Here is a 22511-nt window from a genome sequence, read left to right on the forward strand (position 1 = left end):
TTTTCTAAGGACTCAATTTTTTCTTATAGTCCTTGCTCCCTTAGTCTTAGATCATCAAGCTTCTTACTATGTTGGGAGGCAAGCTTTTTTAAATCTGTTACTGAAGATTCCAGTTCAGTAGTTCTGGCAGCTAATGCATCAAATTTCTCTTTTAACTCCTGCTGGTTGGTTAGTGTCGCTTCAAAACCACTTTTTACCTCATAACTCAGAGCTCTTAGCATCGCTATGACCGACTGATCCGTAGTTTCTGCGTTTGGGGGAGCCGCAAATACATCATCCTCACTATTAGTATTCATTGTTTGCGTTGCTACTTCCCCTTCTAGTTAAGGTTCAGGTTCCTTGTCCTCGGAACTATGCGTGGTATTTTGTTTTGAGGTTTCTGCTGACTGAATCATTTGTTCCAGCTCCAGATCCATCTCTAAACCTTCTACGGGTTGATATCTGTTAGCAGTCAGCACCCCCTCTATAGGCACCCCAGCTGAGACCTCGTCGGACAATTTAAGTTCCAAAACTGAAGGTACGGTTTTAAAATATGCCTTCAGAGACGGAGGTGGCTTTGCGCCCTTTCAACTGTCTTCTGTACTTTAATGGATTTTTTTCCAGTTTTCTTTAAAGATTTTACCTTGGTTTTAGCTAAGGACGGGGTATCTGTCGGAACATTTAGCATAGGTTGCTTCCCCCCCTTGCTTCTGAGGGTATATCTTAAAGTCTGGGAGCCTGGAGTCTCTTTTTCTGACATATACAAATCAGAGTCTGAAAAAGCTGTTTCGGATAAAGTCCTACTTAGCCCATTGCATTGTAGACTTAGCGGTTTTAATTTAGTATTTTCAATGCTTCGCCCTAAACAGAGAGACCTATATCTGTAGCCAGCTCTTCTCCCCTTCTTCAACTCATGCGCTGCATTTACCCATCGTATCAACCCCTGTTTTGGAACATTATGTGATCCTACCTTTGGGACACAAGGAGCAGTTCGTGAAAGAAGAGGAGTTACGGCTACCGCCGTAACAATGTGCATGTTCCTCTCCAGACTGTCTCAACTGCTGATTTCCCAGCAAGGAGAATATCAAGCTGCTATCCGCTGCTATCCGCTGCAATTCGCTGAAAAGCCGGTCTCCCTCCTCACAATGTACGTTAATGTGAGTTAATGTGATCGGTTTTCGACGTTCGCTGCTGCCGCTGCCATTCCCTCCGTAGCTGGCTCGCGCTTCAGGGCCCCGCCTGCTTTCTGCCGACTCAGAATTGTTGTTTATTAGCTTGTAGCAGAGCGTTAGCGGCTATATTCTATGATTAAGTTTTATATTTCAATATGTTTCCCCGCTCGCAACCGCCTCTGCCACCAGTGCCGAAGCCGGCTTGTGCTTCAGGCAGCAGCCCCGCCTGCTTTCAGTCAGCTCAAAGCCGTTTGTTAGTTAATCCGTAGCTGTGGCGATAGTAGCTGTTTTGCTTCAATGTTCGCAATCCATGCAGAATGCACCAAAAGTAAGTGAGCGCTTCTTCTGTAAGTTCTCCGCCACCGCTCAAACGACCAAATTTCCGCCGTAATTCACTGCTCTCACCGTTTCTGCACTGACGAACACCGGACCTCCAGAGTCTCGCGACTAGCCACGCCTGCTAGCCGCCATGTTCTCCCTCCCCGGACCTCCGCGTTGTCACTATCATTTGCCACCTCTATCTAGTTCTTGTGTAAAGCAGACACTCTGAACTATTTAAATGACAGAGAAATGCATTTATTTACCCGTTTAACCATTTGCTGCAAACTTGTGAGACGCTGATGACAGGCCAGTTGGAGTATTAAACACTAGTTGAAGGGGAAAGCAATTAGTATTTAAATAAACATTTGAAAAACAAGCCCTGGAAGCGTGCACAGTATTTGTAAACGTAAAGTTAGTCGCGTCTACCATGCTGAAACAAAGCACTGCGGCCGTTTTGGTGGCGCCATGTGATCAAAGAAAAGGACGCAGCCTCCCAAACAAAATTAAAGTTGAAATCAACATTCTAACAAAGGGAGCCCAACTGTGTAAAGTTCACACAAGACCTACGTCATGACGCATGCTTGTTAATGGCACACAACTCGCCTGTCACCATTAAACACCTACACTTTATAATTATAGTAGTCATTACTTCTGTTGCCGGACAATGAAAGCCATTATTTAAAATAAAAAAATGCAGGTAGAATGCACTGACATTCCACATGTAAACAAAGGAATAACTAGCCACCAGGTATCCTGGGGAGGATGTGGCCTTACTGCCAGAGATGCCAACTTTATAACTGTGGAGCTAAGTCAGAGTCTCGGCGTCGACTCGATAGCCTGCGATTCTGACAAAACACCTTATCTTCCGATGGGCTAAAACTAAACAAGGAAGAGTCAAGTGTGTAAGCTGAATTCAGCATATATTCATGATAAGTATAGGTGGTGTGAACGGAGGGGAACAAGCAGTCGTACTCGGGTATTGAAGGATGTGGGGGAAAGAAAGTTGATTTGCTGCTGCTTAAGAATGGTGTCTACACCGGGGCTGACAGGCGGGTGAGGTTAGTTGTGTACGTTTGATACTGCAAACTTGCCGGAATGCAAAGAATGGGCCCAAGTAATGCTACTTGCGGGGGTAGCAGGTAATCACTATAAAGATACGCTCAATGGTAGGAAGTATGGAAGGGGAACATGGATATCATGGAACGCTGCGTGCTGAGAAGCAGAGGCGGGGGTAGCAGGTACAGGCGGGTGTAGCTGGTAATCATTGCAAAATTCGCCCGTTAGGTTAAAAGATTTCCAAAAGGGAGTGTCGCTGGGCGCTGCGTGCTGATGAAGCAGACAGACACTGCGTTATTGCCTCATGAAAAGGGCAGGTAAGCTAAATGCCTGCTGGCATTTAGGAAGCAAGTTCAGTCAGTAGACTAAGGTGTGGTCTTACCTTATTGATGAAGTAAAGCGGTCTCTGCGGTCCAAGGAACAAGAAGAGTTCCGGGACGGGCCATGGTTTGATATATAGTGATTCCTAGTCTAACGTCAGAGTCTCTTGCTGTCATAACGAGCTGCTAACCCATGGAGGCAACAGCAGAGTTACTAAACAGAATGTCATGAATAAAACATAGTCATGTTGGTCTTAAAATTCAACAAGCACAGCAGCCTCTAATAGACAACAACAAGAAGCGCAAGCATAAGGGAGACGAAGAGGGTGGAGCAAGTGAGTGGCCAGGAAGTGTGGGCGAGGAGAGAGGCGTGTGCGCTTGGGAGAGCAGTCTGCTCATTTACAAGCATTGCACTCTGGCTTGTGGCGCGCCCCTGCTCGCTCCCTCAAGTGAATGCCGCCGCAAGCACAAGTGTGTGCTTGAAAATTACCAGAGCGACAGCTAAAGATCCTCAGCGCTGTATAGGCGAGACCTAAAAGGGACTAAACTTTAGACTCAACTAATTAGGTCACACCAATTTGTAGAACCTTCCTGTGTGAAGCTACAGTCTCTAAGATCTGAAAGCACGATCAGTATACATAATACTGTACTAACACGTATAAGGTGAGCTTTCCAGGGGACGAAGGAAGGTCACACATGAAACTATGAAAAGTTCCAATACTGAGGAACTACAGTTACAAGTAACTTATTTTCTTACTCCAGTATTGGAACTTTCATAGATTCACATGCTTGAATCAGAGTAGAAAGCAGTGAAAAAACACATTGTCTTTAAATGTAACACATCTAACCAGGTATAAAAAATGTGTGCAAAAGTGCATTTATAGAAACATGTGGCCCATTAACAAACTGAAGTTCCTGGACACTCTTAAAAATGTGAATAAAACAAGACAGGTAGGGAAGGAGAACAAAGGACTAGCAGGAGGCTTAGAAGGAGCAAGTAACGGCAAGAACGAGTGGTGGCTGTGAATAAAAGACAAGCAGGACAGGGTAGGGTAGCAACAGAAGCCACCCACATGGGCGAGGGCGAGAGAAAAAGAACATTCATGCACTCACACGCATTGCTAAAAGAAAAAAGTTGTTTCCAGAAGGCAAGAAGTAGAGCATACAGGGAATCCAAACAAAAGAATGTTTAATAAGCTATGCTCTAGGAGAGAGACAACAACAAGAAGGAGGAAAACAAAGCAAGTAAATGAAACTGACATGACGACAACAAATGATAAGCGACGGGCTGATCTAAAGACTGCTGTAAGTATTGGTAATTTTCTCAATAGTTTGTTCTCAACGAGACCTAATATTATAAAATTACTCAAAAGGAACTGACACCAGCACGCGTGGGTGCCACCTACTGGCGGGGCAAAATAAGAGTCACAATGGAAACCTATGACGACGTCTAATGCTGCCCTGAAGTTACTCCAATAGTTTTTCCCAGATCTAGTCCAAGGGATGGGGAGAATCAAAAGGTGATAAACCTTCAGGTAGAAGAATCTGTCAGAAATCAATGGTATTTATGTTAGTAGTATATTTAGGCTGTAAGGAGCTGATGGTAAGAGTTTTACAAATACTACATTGTTAAATAGAAATGTTCCCTTACATCGTTTAAACTTTTCTTGTGTATGTATTAAAGATATTAGCTTTTTGTTGTGAATTTAGGAATGCAACACCTATCATACACTTTCAGAGGCATTAACACTTGTAACATCCAGTGATCAGTTCAACGGATACTTAACATGAGCAATCAGTGATGGGACAAAGCAAGTGCACTTAGTTTTAGAGTATTTATGACTTTTTAACATGTTCCCAGAATCTGAATTCACTTAAATTAGGTCTGACTCTCTCAATCATCATGAACCAATCAACAGCAGAGTTGAATGTAGATGACGCTGATATTACGGTAGGCCAATCAATCTCTCAAGACCACATTTGCACTGGCAAACATGTAGCAAAAACTGTGCAATTTAGTGGTGTGTATTCCATGCCTTGCACGCATCAAAATGCTTTAGGAAGCTCATCAGTGATTAACTATCATCTCAAATCTAACAATGAACACAGTTAATGTAATCTACATGCCAGCATACCAGAATGAACTTTCTACATCCAATATAGGTTCCAATGTGGCACAGACAGCTGCTTTCTGCCCTTCCTACCTGCTGGAGTGATGTGCTAGGCATCATGAAGGCATCAGGTGTCATTAGCTTAGGCTTAGCATCATTCGACAATGACATGAAGTCTGTTGGCAAGGGCAGGTCAGAAATACGTCTAAGGTCTTGCTGGGAACCATGCACAGACCCTTTGGCTGACCCCAACTCCTCTGACGTCACTGTGGCTAGGTGATCTGAAAACACTTCAAAGGGAAAAAGAAGGATTGAATAGCTTGAGAAGGGTAAATAAATGGAAGGAATCAACGTGATATTGGAGCATTTAGGAGACTATGCAAAATGATCCACCAACAAATTTGCAACACAGAAACAATGAACATATGAATGTCAGATGTGAGGAACAAACACAAAAGTTCAGCGTTAAATGTCTTGATCTCATCTTTCTTCAGATAACCCTCTACTTTCTCCCAGTTTGGATATAGTGTTTAATATTATCGACATAATTCTTGCAAAAGAGCGCAAGACTCTCAGTGATACATGTCAACCAGTAGGAGTCATGAGGCAATGCAGGGTCATCACATAGCACTTGTTGTACGAGTTACTTACCTCTGGTAACAATGTATCTGGTAGAGATGTTGTCTAGCCACAGATTCCCTAACTTAGATTCCTTAACTTAGAATTATCCCCAGGCGTCAGACTGGATACAGATTGTTTTTGCAGCAGCACCTCTGTGCGTCGGGGGACGGTGCCATACGACCCCGCCCTGACGTCGTCCATGGACGTGACGTCAGCGAGGTCATATAAGTCCCTCGCGGCGCGCAGACGTCAGTTTTCTTCGGAAAAACTTTTCCGCTGCACCACACGGAGCCACCAAGAAAACTGTAAAAGTATGGGAACAGTGTGTGAAGGAGGAAAAAAAATAAGTAAAACAAAAAAATCGGATGGTGGATAACACCATCATAAAGGACAGTATCAGACACTGTCTACTCAGAAACCAAGAAGCAAAGGCAGAGCACCGCTCTGAGAAACAACCCCGCAAAGCGAAGCGTCGACCCCCCCAGAGGCTGAGTAACAAGGAAAAAATATCTTGAAAGACCAAAGGTAGACTGTTATTACATCGTAGAACTGTGCTGGCCAACAAGGGCGGATCACAGGAAGAACAACAACCTACTGCGAGAAGGCAGTACAAGAAGAATCTACTGGTGAATACAAAGCAAAAGCACAGCTCTACAGGAAAAGAAGCCACCTGGAGGGAAGCGCTGCCTATGGAATTTTTAAAAGGGTTGCACCAATTTGAGCACCCTGGATGAAGACCAGTGCCAACTAAAAGAAGGCAAAGTAGAGAAGCCCACCTGGGCAAGGTCCTCGCAGAATGGGGAGGATGGGTGGGCGATAAGGAATCTGCGGCTAGACAACGTCTCTACCAGATACATCGTTCTTGAAGATAAGTAACTTGTACATCTGATAGAGATATCTAGCCGCAGATTCTTTAACTTAGAATAGATACCACAGCCATACCCCAAGGGGGATATGGGTCTGCAACAGACAATCAGAAAGTGCCCGATAGCACTGAGCCGGCCACAAAGTGACGGACTAGGGGGAAAGCTGTGGTGGTGCAGCAGTCAGCAACCCAAGCAACTCGAGAGCAAAAGACAACAGGAGGCAAGGTATCACAAGACTGCCAGAATGGAGCGAGACCATACCTGTGGGAGTATGAGATGTAGAAATGGCACTTAACCATTTCCTAGAACTGAAGAGACAGTTCATAACGGAAACCTACTCCCAAAGCTCAATGGTGCACTAAGTCGACACCAACGAAAGCTAGAGGACAATATGGAGGGATGTAACCAGAGCCTACCAGGCGAGCCCTCGCAAGGGAGGCCGGACAGACAGTATCTGGGAAGCAAAGGGCAAGAGCTAGGAATTGAGCAACGTCTCAGAAGTACAGGCGGGAACATAAGACACGTCAAGTGCACACTTAGTCACACAAAGGCGACGGGGGCGGACAGCACCACACTGAAGCACACCGAGGCGGACCACAACGAGAACAGGCACATAGCAGGCAGCTATGGAGACAACAAGGTGGCATAGCTAAGATGAGTACGGGACTGCCCAACAAGGCAGTTTGAAGGCCAAGGTTAGAGCGCACCCACGGAAGACAGAAACACAGGGCGCAACACATAGGATGACTTTAATCAGAGGAGCTGTCCCGCAGGCACGTCAGACACCGATTAGGGTGACACCCAAAGGAAAAGGACACATCCGAAGGGTGTGGCATCAGAGGCACCGAAGCGTCTATAGGAACCGTGAAGAACACATATAGCTGTTGAGAACAACATCAGATCTCCAGAGTACCACCTCCAACCTGGAGCGGAAATGCACCAGCACAGAAGAGAGGGACTGTGCAGTACACGAACGGGACACAGAAGACCCCCAAGAAAAGCGCATCCAGAAGCGGAGGTCTACCCCAGGGAACGAACCCTAGGAACCCCCATTGCTAAAGATGCAGGAAAAGGCACTGTAGTGCACTATAACCGTGCTATGAAAAACACAGCCGTGCAGAACGATGGCAAGCTTGAGTAGAAGGCACCCAACTGCTCCCCGAAAAGGACCAAACCTCGCAGAAGCAATGAGAGGTGGAGGTGTGTAAAAAGGGATACCAACAGTCAACCCTTGGGTATATAAATATATCAAAAGGGGGCGAGCCCCGAAACCACGCAGTTGCAGGCGCTATAGGAGGACCCCACCTAATGGACCCATGGCAGAAGGCAGCCTCATGTTGAAAAGTGTTGAAATACACTGAAAGAGTTGGTACAAGGAAAAAACTTCTAGAAGAGGAGAATGAGGCACACACGCAAGGCTGAAGCGAGGCAAGACCAGTGGTGTGTAGGAGGCAGCGCCAGAAGACGCAACACTGAAATCCGAGCAACGGTAAGATAATGGTGTTAGTAGACATAGAGAGCCCAAAGGGACATCCATGCCTGCCTGGCGCAGAGCGGAGCAACACAATAGCATACAGGTACCCCACCTGGAGTATATCACCCCCCCAAGAAAAACAGGGGAACACCACTTAGGGTAAACCACAGTCAGAGAACAGAACACAAAAACCTGTGTAACACAGCCACAGTAGGCTTACTGCCAGCCCAAAAACGCATAGTCCAACTGGTGGCGCTAAATGAAAGGGTAACAACCCCAGGATATAACAACCTGAGCCCTGTTAAGTACAGACCTATGGGGGAGGGCGAAAGCACGCAAGGCGCTGAATCGGCGTGGGTATCAAACAAAAGGACCCCATCAAAGGAAAGGTCAACAAGGCGTTCCCAGATATTCTACGGGAAGACGCCATCCTGCAACCAAGCATGGGGTCGTAGTGCAACCGAACCAGCCATAGCTCGGGCTAAGGAATCCGAGGTATCCAGGGCCAAGCGGATAGTAAATTCTGCCAGATAAGGGCCATCACGGATAAGATGGAGGAGGTCAACACGAGCGCCCTCAGAGGTGAAAGATGGAATAGACTCGGCAGAGTCCCAAAGGGCAGAAGTAACCCAAGCCAAGACACACACTGTATTGAGTGAGCGAAGAGCTGCAATAGTGGAAGCAAAAATATTACGACCCCACAACTCCAGCCATCTAGACTACCAGGAGGGAAGAAGCAGCAGTGGACGCAAGGAAGGAAAAGCAGTTTGTAGAATAAGCCTCTGAATGTCTCGATGAACAAATAAGCAAACTGGATCGTTTGGAGCAGGGCAGTGCATGATAGAATGAGCCACCGGGTCACCCGACGCCGGCCGAGTCCAGGTGTCCAAAAGGGCATCATAAATAAAAGCTTCAAAAGGCAGAAGCAGCTCAACATTCCCTGAACCAAGGTGGAGGACATCCAACAGAGGGTCCACTGGCAGGGGGACCGAAGGGGGTTGCATATTCAGAATGTGGGCGGCCAAGGAAACAACTCTTATAAATGCTGCACCAGCCTCGGTAGCCCTCCGGGGAGGGGACAGTAACTCATCGTGGGTGAGGGCTGAAAACTAAGCCTTCCACCCCAAGGGGGTTGTTTGATGAATGGAGGATGGGTACAATGTCCAAATGAAGGAAGCCCCATTGACGAATGAGGGTCATGATGGGCTCCTGAGGAGGCTGAGAGTCTGCCGGAGCAACAAATTCCAAAGGGGGGGGGCAAGGACGGGACCGGCGTCACCGGACGTATGAGTAACGCTGAACTCCCCCAGAAAGCCTCCGGAGAGGAGTCAATGATCCAGCGTTGAGGCGGCACCAGGGCATCCTCGGCCGACGCCGACTCTGCCTCGTCCGAGGCCAACTTGGCCTCGTCCGGTGCAGACTCAACCTCAAGCACGACAGGCTCCGGTTCCGAAGAAAGAAATGGTACCGGATCCGGGGAGGCAAGCCTACCGAGCCGTTTGGGCCTCCGAAAAGGCAGCCGCCTGTCCGGAAGGCCGAGGCAGGCTCAGAGCTAAGCTGCGAGCACCAGCAATCACCTGTGACGCCACAGGAAGCCCCACAGGACTATGCGGCGCGGTAGGGGCGCTATGGATCGAACAGGGGGACCCAGCCGGGCGGCGCCCTGACGCCATATTGCCATCATCCTGAGAGGCAAGAGGCTCAGTCCGCGCCGGGGGCGAACCCACCGGCGACCCCGCACGTAGCGGAGGGTCTGAGGCGCCACAGGGAGAGGAGGGGACCTAAGGGAGGCCAGCAGGGCCGCGGCATAGGCCACCATCTGTGTCTGAGTCGCACCCGTGCCAGTCAGGAAAAGGCAGATAGGGGAGGGTCGACTCCCGGGGGAGCATGTCTGGAGAAATCCGGGAATTAGTGCCACCGACAACCGAAGGAAGGGAGGTCGAGGACCTCAGAGACATGGACCGGGACTTACCAGGAAGGGGCGAGTGACGCAACCGGGAACCAGATGACGACCGATGCTGCAAACGGAACCCACTGCCACCGGGAACTGCCGCCGAAGAGGAGGACGGGGGCCTAATTACGACGACCGGGACAGGCGAGCCGAAAGTAGCGTCATCCGGCGCTCCCGCCTGGACTTCGGCTTGAGTTGTTGGCAGGCGTCGCAATCCATCGAGCCGTGGTGTTCGTCGAGACACCACATGCAGATACGGTGTGGATCCGTCGAGGACATTTGGCGCGAACAGGAGGCACGCGTTTTAAAGCCCAAAGGCATCGCACACTGTTCCAGATGCGAAGCGTCAAGGGGGTCTGAAAACAGGCCAGAGGAACCGTTTACTTCGGATTCGCGTTGCACATGGAGAAGGAAACTGGCGTCAGTGCGCCGGAAGGAACTTATATGACCTCGCTGATGTCACGTCCGTGGACGTCGTTAGGGCGGGTCGTGTTGCGCCGTCCGCCCGCGCGCAGAGGTGCTGTTGCAAAAATTTTCCGAATCCAGTCTGACGCCTGGGGATAATTCTAAGTTAGGGAATCTGCGGCTAGATGTCTCTTTCAGATTCTCAATTCAGCTTATCTTTCTGCAGACCCTTCTTGTATTGAAATATTCCAAACATCAGATAACGGGAACTTTTTTAATATCTCGGTGGTTCTTTGTATGATTGATATGCAAGCTCAGTGTCTTTCAGGTTCCAAATAGTGAAGTCTCTCCTCCTCTTTCAAGGAATGAGGTGGAGATAAGAACATCAGAAGAGTGATAGCTTGTACCACTTGAAAAGTCATCATTACATTAGCAGGAACGCAGGTCGGATCTTCAACACCAGTTTGGCTAGAAAAAATGTGATATACAGCAGCTGGACTGAGAGAGCATGACGCTCACTCACGCAACAGGTTGATGTTATTGCAACCGAAACAACATTGTTCAAGCTCAAGCGGCATAATGGACGACTGTGCATGGGCTCAAAAAGGGGAACACATTAGAAAAGTGAGGACCAAATGCATGTCCCACTGTGACATATCAACAAAGGGTTTTGGCACAAAAATATTACAAACCTTTACGAAATTTCATCACAATCAGTGATTTGAACAAGGATTGCTCGTCCAGCAAATGTAAAAAGGCTGAAAGGTAACCACTACAAAGTGTGCACTGCAAGTCACTCCAGGACCACAGATAAAACAAATAAGACCATAAAAGAATCCCACCCTCCCCGTCTCACCTAGACCCCCAACTCAACTTACCACTATCCAATCATGCCCTCCCCCAGAAACAACCATAAACCACTCACCTGGAGGTGGTCTAGCCATAATCTTTAAAAATGAACTTCAACTCTGGCTTGTTAAGGACTCTGACCCTATCACCTTTGAATACCTCGGAGCGGAAATTAAAACTCAGGGTTCTCCGCCAATTCGCCTTCACAATATCTACCATCCTCCTGGTGACCCTCTTTTTTTCGCTGAGGAACTTTCCGACCTCCTCACCCAATCATCACTATCCAACTCTAAAAATATCTTCCTTGTAGACCTCAATCTCCACTGGAATAATACCAAGGACTCTGCAGTTAATCTCCTAGTGGCCTTGAACAAGTTTGCCACTCTCCAACTCACACCAAAGGGGCCAAGCTTGCCGCCATCATCACCAACAATGATTTGGTCTCCCTTTCCAAAAGCATCCCCATTGACTGGTCCGACCATCATCCCATTCTCAATCGCCACCTTGCCCCGCCCCCCCCCCCCCTACTAAAAACAGCACACACAAGAAATTGACCAGAAGCACAAGTTAATTACCTTCGGTAACGATATATCTGTAAGAAACAGTAGTTAGTGTTAGATTCCTTACCTTAGAATATCCCCAGGCATCAGACTGGATCCGGAAAGTTTTACGTAGCAGTACCCCTGCACGTCGGTAGGCGTTGTCTGAGGCTCCGCGTCCGATGTCGTGATCGCCGGGATGACGTCGGAGTACTTAGATGCCGAACCTCGCGCACTGATGTCAGTTCTTGTACATAGCTTTCCGCGCCAGGAACGCAGAGCCATGCCAGAGACCGACAATGGTGCCATGAAACTAGGGCCCTGAAAGGGTTTTCCTTAGCCCTAGATATCGGTTCGCAGACGGGGAGGATGGGTGGGGCGGTAAGGAATTTAACACTAACTACTGTTTCTTACAGATATATCTTTACCGAAGGTAAGTAACTTGTGCATCTGAAAACAACAGGTTAGTGTTAGATTCCTTACCTTAGAATAGATACCCCAGCAATACCAACCCCGGTGGTGGGTCTGCAACCCAAGATCACACCATAAAGTCCTGGAGAACGGAACGGCCGAAAAAGCTATGTCTCCGGACTTGGCTGTCCAGGCAGTAGTGTCTAGCAAAAGTGTGCAGCGAAGCCCACGTAGGTGCCTGACAGATGTCCTGCAAGGGGACTCCCCGACACAGGGCTGTAGTAGCCGCCGTGGCCAGAGTGGAATGGGCCCTCAGCCCGACAGGAGGCTCCTTTCTCGCCAAGGAGTAACAGACCTTGAAACACAACACGACCCACTGAGAGATGGTCCATTTGTTCACCGCCCGTCCCTTCATCGCGCCCACGTAACCAACAAAGAGCTGGTCATCCACCCGGAACTGCCGTGTGCGGTCAAGATAAAACGTTTTTGGGTCCAGACGGTGGAGCCTCTCTTCCTCCTTCGAGGGATGCGGAGAGAAGGTGGGCAAGGTGATGGACTGCCCGATATGAAAGGCTGTAACCACTTTGGGCAGGAAAGAGGGACGAGTTTTCAAGACAACCTTGTCCGGATGGACAGAAAGGAAAGGAGGCTTAGAAGAAAGAGCCTGGAGCTCACTCACTCTCCTGGCAGAGGTGATGGCAACCAGGAATGTAGCCTTAAGAGTCATAAGACGTAGAGGGCAATTGTGACGTGCCACAAAAGGAGCGCACATCAAATAGGCCAGAACAAGGTTCAAGTCCCACTGAGGCATCACGAAAGGAACAGGAGGAAACATGTGCGTGATGCCTTTCAAGAATCTATTTACAACAGGGGACTTGGAAAGAGAAGGCTGATCAGGAAGCCTCAAGAAGGCAGAAATGGCAGAGAGGTAGCCCTTAATAGTGCCCAGAGCAAAGCCCTGCTGGGCAAGAGAAAGAAGAAAGAGGAGAACCTCTGAAAGGGGAGCAGAGAGTGGATCCACAGCCTTTGCTGTGCACCATGCCTCAAATTTGTTCCACCTACAGGCGTATACCGATTTTGTGGAGGGACGCCTGGCTGCCAGAATCACATCACAGACTTCAGGAGGCAAGTCAAATGGCCTCAACTGCCGCCGCTCAATCTCCACGCATGTAGGTGGAGACTGGACAGGTTCGGGTGGAGGACCGTCCCCTGCTGCTGCGACAGAAGGTGCTCCTGAAGAGGAAGACGAATAGGAGGATCGACTGACATGTTGAGTAGCAAGGGATACCAGTATCTTCGTGCCCAGTCCGGAGCCACAAGAATGAATTGGGCCCGGTCGCGCCTGATCTTCTTCAGCACTCTGGGCAGAAGTGGTATAGGCAGAAAGGCGTACAACAGACCGCAGCTCCAAAAGCAACGAAAAGGGTCTCCGAGCGAGTGCCGCCTTGTAAATTCCAACACGCAGAACTGATGAAATTGAGCTTTCTCTTCGGTGGCGAATAGATCTAACCAAGGCTCTCCCCACTGCTGAAAGAGGCCTCGCACCACGTCCGAGTTCAGACGCCATTCTTGATCCATCATGTACCGGCTACTGAGTTCATCGGCCCTGCCGTTCAGGGAACCTGCAAGGTGTTGAACCACCAGGGTGACGCCCTGGTGTTCCAGCCATTGCCAGAGGCGCAGAGCCTTCTGGCAAAGGGTCCACGACCCCACCCCGCCCTGTTTGTTGCAGTACCACATGGCGGTGGTGTTGTCCATGAACACCTGCACTACACTTCCCCGGACAGAGCGAAGGAATGCCTTCAGTGCAAGCCGGATCGCCCGCAGCTCCAGAAGGTTGATGTGGAGCCGGGACTCCGCCGGAGACCAGAGGCCTCTGATCTCCCTCTCTCCCATGTGGCCCCCCCATCCCAGGAGGGACGCATCCGTCACCACTATGTGCTCCGGTTGGGGTAAGGAGAGAGATTTGCTCCTGACCCAATCGTGGTCCATGAGCCACCTCTGCAACGGTCTTGCAGTGCCCTCCGAGATCTGAACGTGGTCGGACAGATTGCCCTGATGCTGGGCCCACTGAAACATTAGGTCCCACTACAGAGCCCGCATCCGCCACCTGTCGTGATGCACCAGAAGGATGCAGGAGGCCATCAGCCCCAGGAGCCGCAATGTCAACCTGACCGAGACCCGGGATAAAGGCTGAAAGATCGGAATCAGAGCCTGAATATCCCGAATGCGCTGCTCGGGAGGATTAACCCGAAACTGCGCCGAATCCAGAACCACTCCGATGAAAAGGAGCTTCTGAACGGGGCACAGGTGCGACTTCGGCAAGTTGCTGGAGAACCCCAGCGAGTGTAGGTCGGTCGTAGTCTGGAGGTGGGAGACGACTGTCTGGGGCGAGACCGCCTTCAACAACCAATCGTCGAGATAGGGGAAGACTGAAACACCTAATCTGCGCAGATGAGCTGTGACCACTGCCATCACTTTCGTGAACACCCGTGGGGAGCTGGTAAGGCCGAAGGGGAGCACAGTAGACTGAAAGTGCTCATGCCCTACCGTGAACCGCAGGTACCGCCGGTGGGCCGGCAGGACGGGTATGTGGAAATACGCGTCCTGCAAGTCCAACGCTACCATCCGCTCTTCTGGGTCCAGGGCAGCTAGGACCTGAGCCAAAGTCAGCATCTTTAACTTCTCCTTCCGGAGGAAGCCGTTGACGCTCCATAGGTCCAAGATAGGGCGTAGGCCTCCTTTGCCCTTCCTGGGTACCAGAAAGTAGTGGGAATAGCAACCACGTCCTATTTCTGGCCCAGAAACGAGCTCAACGGCCCCCTTGGCCAAGAGGGCCGTAACTTCGTCCTACAGAAGTTGCAAGTGATCTCCCGACATGCGGTGGTACTGCTGTGGCATGGCTTGAGGGGTCGCCTTGAAGGGGAGGGAGTAGCCCCTTCAGACGATTTGCAGCACCCACTTGTCCTATGTGATGGAGCGTCAGTGGAGGAGGTGATGGCGAACCCTGCCCCCCACTGGCGTTGAATGGGCCTGAAAACTCGGACTAGGAGGATTTAGAGGCAGATGCTGTGGGGTGGGTGTGGACTGATCCTGCCGGTGTCCCCCGACACCACCACGGCGGTTACCACGTCCGCGACCGCGTTGAGGTTGGTTCTGCAGCCTGTGGCTAGCTGGACGTGTGGGGGCGCCCCTTCCTTGGACACAAAAGGGACAAAAGGCAGAAGTTTGCTGGTGTTGGCCGAGGCCCAAGGACTTGCCGTAGCCCTGGAGTCCTTGAAACGGTCCAGCGCACTGTCCGCCTTGTTGCCAAAGAGGAGACAGCCATCAAAGGGCATGTCCATAAGGGTGGTTTGGACATCCCCTGAAAAGTTGGCAGACCTCAGCCAGGAGTGGCGGCGAACCGCCACCGTCGTTGCAATCGCCCTACCCAGCGAGTCCGTGGTATCGAGTCCACACCGGATGGAATAGCGTGCTGCATCCCTTACCTCTGCTAGGGCCTGGGTAAGCTCTGTCTGGAACTCCACCGGGCACTGGGGCAGCACTTTCGCAACTGTATCCCACAGAAAGTGGGTGTAACGGCCCAAAAGGCAGGCGGTGTTGACAGACCGCAACCCCAAACTCAGTGAGAAGAACAGTTTCTTCCCAAACTGATCGTACCTTTTGGGTTCCTGATCCGGAGGAGCGGTCGGGAATGCGGTCTGGGAAGTGGAGGCCTGGATCACCAGGCTCTAGGGGGTGGGGTGAGCGGACAGGAAGGTGGGGTCGCCTGGAGCCGGGTGGTGGCGTCGGGCCACGTTCCGATCCACAGGGAGGCCTGTGGAAGGCTTGGACCAGGTGCCCAACAGAACGTCAGTGAGGGCTTCGTTGAACAGCAGTAGAGGCTCCGAGGAGCTTGCCTGCAGTTTCAGCACCTCAGTAAGGAGGTTAGTACTCACGGCCGCGACAGGGAGCTCAAGAGCCAAGGCCATTGGCTGCCCTAGTCAACAGCACGCTGTAAGCAGCCCCCTCCTCCGTAGCCACGGTAGGACGAGAGACAAATCCAGTGTCGAGCGAAGTGTCCAGACCACTGGCCTCCCCCAGCTCGTCTGCCCAGTCCTGGCTCAACTGGCACTGCACTGCCAGAGGGTCCTCAGACACCTCCCAGTCCTCCTAGTCATCCATCTCCTGATAGTCAGGAACAAACGATGGAGCCGGGTCGTCGGTGAAGGGTATAGACTCGAGAATGATCCAAAAGAGATCAAAAAGTTTAGTCAAAAATTGACTAGGAGTACTGCTCTTCCCAGATTTGCGCTTGCTGGCGCGGAAAAAAGAAGAACTGACGTCAGCGCGCGAGGGCGGCGTCTAAGTACTCCGACGACGTCATCTCGGCTATCACGACGTCGACAACGGACGCGGAGCGGCAGACGACGCATTCCGAGGCGCAGGGGTACTGCTACGCAAAACTTTCCGGATCCAGTCTGACGCCTGGGGATATTCTAAGGTAAGGAATCTAACACTAACATGTTTCTTTCAGATACCTTCATCTTATTCCCCCAAGTGAACTGGAGACTAAACTTAAAGCCTACCTCCTGCTCGCTCCCCTCTCCTAAAACGGCAACGCCCTCACCAAACATTTTAATAACTTGGTTAACGAGGACCTAGACCTGCTAGCCTCTTCCAAACTAAAAACCCCCCAAAAACTCCCTTACAGATCCTGGTTCAACTCTGATCCCAACAGCGAAAGACGCTCTCTTAGATTGACTGAAAGAACCTGGAGGCAACACCCATCCCCCTCCCATCTAGCCCTCCTCTGATCCTCAATGAAAAGGCCTGCTTCTTCCGTGCACAACTTGATCGGGCCAAAAAATAGACCCAAAGAACTGTTCAGCATCGTCAAAAACCAAATATCCTTTGCCCCCCCAAAATTGTCGGCCTCAATGGAGAAATGTGAAGAAAATGCCAACTTTTTCTCTGATAAAATCTCCAAAATTGAGCAATCTTTCCTCTCAAACACCCTCTCATCCAACCCACTATTTTCCTATGACATTTTCGCCTGACTCTCCATCCTTATCAACTCTTCTCCCTGACTCTTCACATCGCTCTCTCATTACCTTCCCTCCTGAATCCAACCCCTATATCCCCCAGCAAAAAAATAGGGCCTCTTGGCATAATTTCCATCCTGTTACTGAGCATGACGTTTATAACATCATCACTAAGCTAAAACCATCCTCTCATACCAAAGAACCTCACCTTCTTACCTAGTCCAAGACCTAAAACATATCATTGCCCCATACTGGACCACTATTATCAACTCATCTCTGGTCACAAGGTGTGTCCCTGCCTCCCTCCAACTTGGTCAAATCATGCCCATTCCCAGAAATCCCAATGCCGACCGTAACGACCCAAATAACCTCGATCCCATCTCTAACCTCCCTCTTCTCTCCAAAGCCCTTGAAAAATGCGCCCTGCTCCAACTGGATGATCACATTAACACGTTCAACCTTTTTGCCTCACGGCAATCCGGCTTCAGAAAAGGCTGCAGCACAGAAATTGCCATGCTTAATATAGTTGATGACAATTATCATTCCCTCGACAATGGCGAGTCTTGCCTACTCATTCTCATTGACCTCTCTGCTGCATTTGATACAGTTAACCACTCTGCCTTACTTAACACTCTTAATATCCGCTTTGGCCTCAATGGCCTTGTCCTCAAAAGATTCACCTCCTTTTTCCAAAACAGAACTCAACAAATCAACATCGATGATTGCCTTTCGAACCCTAAATCGATCTCCCTCGGTGTTCCTCAGAGATCTATTCTCTCTCCTGCTCTCTACAACCTATTAATGGAACCACCGACACTCAACTTTACTATAAAATTAAATCTCGCTCTGATGTCCTCCACCTCAATGTCACTCTGACAAAGATCCAATCATGGTTCCACCACAATCATCTTAAACTCCACACTTAAAAAAACAAAATCATTCTCTTCTCTCCTAAAAACAACCCACTCCCTAAACAAGACTGGATATCCGACCTTAATGGGCTCAACTGTTCACTCACTATTTCAAACTCAGTTAAATCTCTCAGTATCACCATTGATAATAGCCTTGCCCTCACTTCCCCCACAAGAAACTCGGCCAAAGGAGCACTCTTCACCCTCCACCACCTCAAGAAAATTAAACTCTTCATCCCTGCTAACTACTTCAAATCTGTTGTCCAAACGCTGGTCCCGTACAGAATCGACTATGGTAACGCTATACTCACTGGAACACCTAAAGTCCACCTTGCACCCCTCAAATCTGTGCTCAATCTAGTTACTAGACTTATCTCCGACTGCAAACGTTTTGACCACATCTCTCCTGCGCTGTAACCCCTCCTACCTCAGCTTCAAAAAAGACCTAAAACTGCACCTCTTTAACAAATATTGGGGACCATAATTCTAGCCCCCGACACGGACTCCCACTCTGCTCCCCGTCATGCTCCCCTCCACTGCTCTCCAGCCTCTCCCCTTCAGCCTCTTTACTCTCCATCCTCACGCTACTCTCTCCCTTCCCCCCATCTATTTTTCCCTTGATCTATCCTCTCACACCCCCTCCCATTGTATCCCGCCTCCTATACTTCTTCCCCTTCCCTTATATTCTCCTTACCCACCTTCCCTAGCCCTAATATTCCTGCCCTCTTAAGATATTTTTGTAAATAGCACCCGTATGTATCTGTTCTGTTTGGTCTAATGGTTCTTAATGTTTTTTCATTGAAAAGATGTCTATTTTTTTTTCTTTGTTCCTCCTCTTACTCCTGTAAAGTGCTCGGATACCCCTGGGTCTATCCAGCGTTACATAAAACCTTTAAAATAAAAAAAATATATATAATAAAAAGACATCTGACAGTTTGGCCGGCAAAATGTTCATCGGCAGATGCTGGGCCAAGCCACAAACCTATCCCAGCACCTAGTGTACACCGATTTCGTGGAAGGGGACGTGGTTGCCAAAATTACATCAATGACTTCGGAAGGAAGAATAGAGGAAACCAACTGCTGTAGATCAATCTCCACAGATGGAGGTGCAGATTGCACAGACCTCCAAAATCAAAGAAGAACTGGTATAACTAACCCTGATTGGGCTACATGCATAAATATGTTCCGTGAAGGAAAAAAAAGAGAAGCTTTCAAAGAAATGAACGGTTGAGAAGAGGAACCAAGTTCCACGAACCACTCTAGAAGAAAAGGAAAACAAAAAGGTCAAAGGCCCTCGATATAAGATTTAAACAACAGTCAGCAGAAAGAACAATTAGTCTATGGTGAGGGCTGAAGAATAAAGGGATAGACAGGTAGAGGCCATGGCGATAGCTGACCTTGAAGAGCGGTGCGTGTGGTAAAAAGAAGGGACAAGTAGGTTCCCAAAGTAAAAAGATTGATGTCGGTCTGCAGGGATGAAGCAGTCAAAGACCCAGACAGTGCAAGAGAGCAAGCCCTTGAATTGCAACATCATCCCAATTCTACAAACAAAATTATATATAACATTACACTGGATGTGTTTAAAATCCTGTTTGTTTGTTTATTATTTTTAACAAACAAGCACCACAGGTGCCCAAGAAAGGAGCGACCAGTTAATACCATCTGGAATATCAACAGCAGCCCGCTAAAGTAGTGCAAAACTCACGGATAGGGGCACAAGACATAGCAGGGAAGGAACTATACCACACGTCCCAAAACACGGCTAGGGAAAGAAGAGCATATCAGAAACATTGATTAATCCCATAAAAAAGCGGAAGGAATACTCCATGAAAGAAGAGCTGAACGAGATAAGCATCATAATAGGGAGTAAGTGCAAGGCAAGAGGCTGTGTGCACAATTTTTCAGTGTACAATAGAAAATCCTCTATAAGAATACTAAAATACCATAAGTATTCCCATGAACGCCTATGAGGCAACAGTGCATACACACCAAATACCATACTAATGATTACTAACATGAAGCCTGGAAGGAAGAAAAACCCCTAAACCATTGGGATTAAAACCAATTGAGGGCAACAAAACAAAATCCGTCTTGAGGGTAAGGAAGAAAAAAACACCTGCTGAATGCAGGAACACCTCTCTGGGTAGCACTCAAAGGTGGAATGTTTCAATAGAACCAGAAGTCAGTAGCATACAAATGGCCCAATAGAAAGAAAAAAGAGCATCCCCGACTAACTACGTTCATGGGGAACTAGGGAAGCAAGTCCACTAGAAAGGCAGGCACAGAAAGTAAACAGAATTGAGAGGCCTCACCGCCCGAATCCGCTGTTAAACAGAGTCAGCATGGGCACCGAATAGACAAGCACCTTCAAAGGGCATTTCAATTATGGTATTTTGAACGGCCTCCGAAAACCCAGATATGCGCAGCCAAACATGCTGGCTTAGTGCCACAGAAGAAGTTATAGTCTGGCCTACTGAGTCAGTAGTATCTATACCACATTGAATGATTAATTTAGCCATTGCTGCCCTTCCCGTATTAAAGGGGCAAGAGCGTTCCAGGTCTCATCTGGAAGGTAGGGCAGCAGACATGCCAATGAGTTCCACAATGTATGGGAAAAGCATGCATGGGTGCAAGAAGTATTAAGTATCGCAGTGCAGAACTGGTGGAGGAGAAAATATGCTTTCCACAAGTATCTAGCCTTCTGGACTCTGTCTGGAGGAACTGTTGGAAGAAAGTTGATATTTTGGGCAGCCTAAGCAGCCTGTACCACAAAACTGTGGTGAGTATGATGGCGGTGGAGACAAGCCGGATTACCGGGAGCCGGACGGTGTCTGTGAGAAATAGAGGGGCCCCTCTATCAGGTTTAGCCCAAGCTCCCAAAAAAAGGTCAACTAGAGCTTCACTATAAGGAAGCAGCGGCTTTACCCCTGTTTGGCCTTGATTGAGAACGTCAAGTAAGATATCGCTTGTCATTTCCACAGAAGGAAGTGTCATATCCAGAACAACAGAAACTCGTCTGAGCATGTCAGCTAGAGAGAAGCTCGTCTCTGTAGCAAGGTGAAGAGGGAAAAGGAGGTCCAAGACTGGGGAAGATTCCAAGCCACTAGCTTTACACAACGCAGTCAGTCAACTGTCATCCATAGGAGGATGGACAGTATCAGAGATGGGGTGGGGAAACTCCAAATCCTCTCACCTTCATAATTGTGTTAGTCAGAAGGAAAAACAGGTGGGGCAGAGCAGAGGAAAAGTACCTGAGACAGGCGGCTCCACCAATGCCGCATGCGACGTAGTCTGAGTAGGCTGATCAGACCCATGCACCGAAGGTGGGAACCAAAAAGGGCTGTGCACCGGCATCGAAACAGATTCGAAATCCAAAGGACAAACTGAGGCAAACCCACCGGCGTGGACGCACTCACGACTAAGTGCACCTTTTTGGGGCCCGAGGTCACTCCAGGGGGAAGGTGAAGCCCCAAAGATAGTATGAAGAGATTTGTAATATTCTCGCATCTGGGTCAGAGTCATTCCAGCCCTAGTTTAGGGTGGTAGGCGTAGAGTAGACTCGTGCATCGACTCTTCAATCGAAAATCGGAAATAGGCCTTATGTGGCGAAGTCGGTGGTGCCACGATTCAACTCCCTGCGTTGCGACTTACCTTGGGACGTCAACGGAGAATGACATCCACAGGAAAGGCTCCTGGAGCAGGACTGTGGCCTGTCCATGGAGCGCTAAGGATACCGAGATCAATGGGAAGTCTTGGAAGACTGCAACATCCGTGCCGCTAGGACTTCAATTCAACTTTCCCTCAGTGACTTCGAGCAAGATTGACAACATGAGTCCCACTCCTCAGAGTCATGGTTCTCCCCCAGGCACCACTTACAGATAGAGTGAGGGTCTGTAGCAGATATTTGCCTTCCATAGTACCCACAAGGCTGGAACCTAGAGGACAGGAGAAATTGTTTCAAAGCAAACTGTTAAATTCAATAAAAACGTCAAAGTAGGCCAAAAAACAGCCAGAGCAACCGCTTACCGGATACATGTTTAAAGCACGGAAAGGAAGAACTGACATCTGATGGTCGGGAAGGAGCACAGATGGACTCCATCAACATCATCGATGTCACTATGGAGTTGTACAATACCCTCTACTGACACGCAGAGGTACTGCTAAAATGTTTGGCGATATCCAGCGTGACTCCTGGGGAAAATTCAAGGGTAAGGAATCTGCGGCTAGATGTCTCTATCAGATTTTATCTTTTCACAAGAAGACACTGAGGAAGAGAGAAGAACCAAAATAGGAAGAAGGCTTCCATCCTTTTTCGGCACTAGGAAGGAGCGGGAATGACATCAAGTCTCCAGTTCAGAGGCCAGTGTCCTCTTCTATGACTCCTTTGGCCAAAACAGCCAGAAACTCCTGACACAAATCAGATTGGTGGTCCTCCGTAAGCTGCTCGATGTAGCAGATAAAACAGGAATGTCAGGGAGTAGCCCAGCTGGAGGATTTAAAG

The 22511-nt window shown here is 49.0% G+C and overlaps 1 protein-coding gene across 1 annotated transcript in view; it reads right to left on the minus strand.

Moving 5' to 3' along the window:
* EDC4 (enhancer of mRNA decapping 4) overlaps window positions 1-22511 on the minus strand; it is an 841744-nt gene that overhangs the window by 485368 nt on the left and 333865 nt on the right. The window contains exon 15 of the mRNA XM_086945254.1: window positions 5053-5249. Coding sequence (XP_086801380.1) covers window positions 5053-5249 — 197 coding nt within the window. The remainder of the gene's footprint in view (window positions 1-5052; window positions 5250-22511) is intronic.

Source organism: Lissotriton vulgaris, chromosome 12, assembly GCF_964263255.1.
Source record: "Lissotriton vulgaris chromosome 12, aLisVul1.2, whole genome shotgun sequence".
Taxonomy (NCBI): Eukaryota; Metazoa; Chordata; class Amphibia; order Caudata; family Salamandridae; genus Lissotriton; species Lissotriton vulgaris.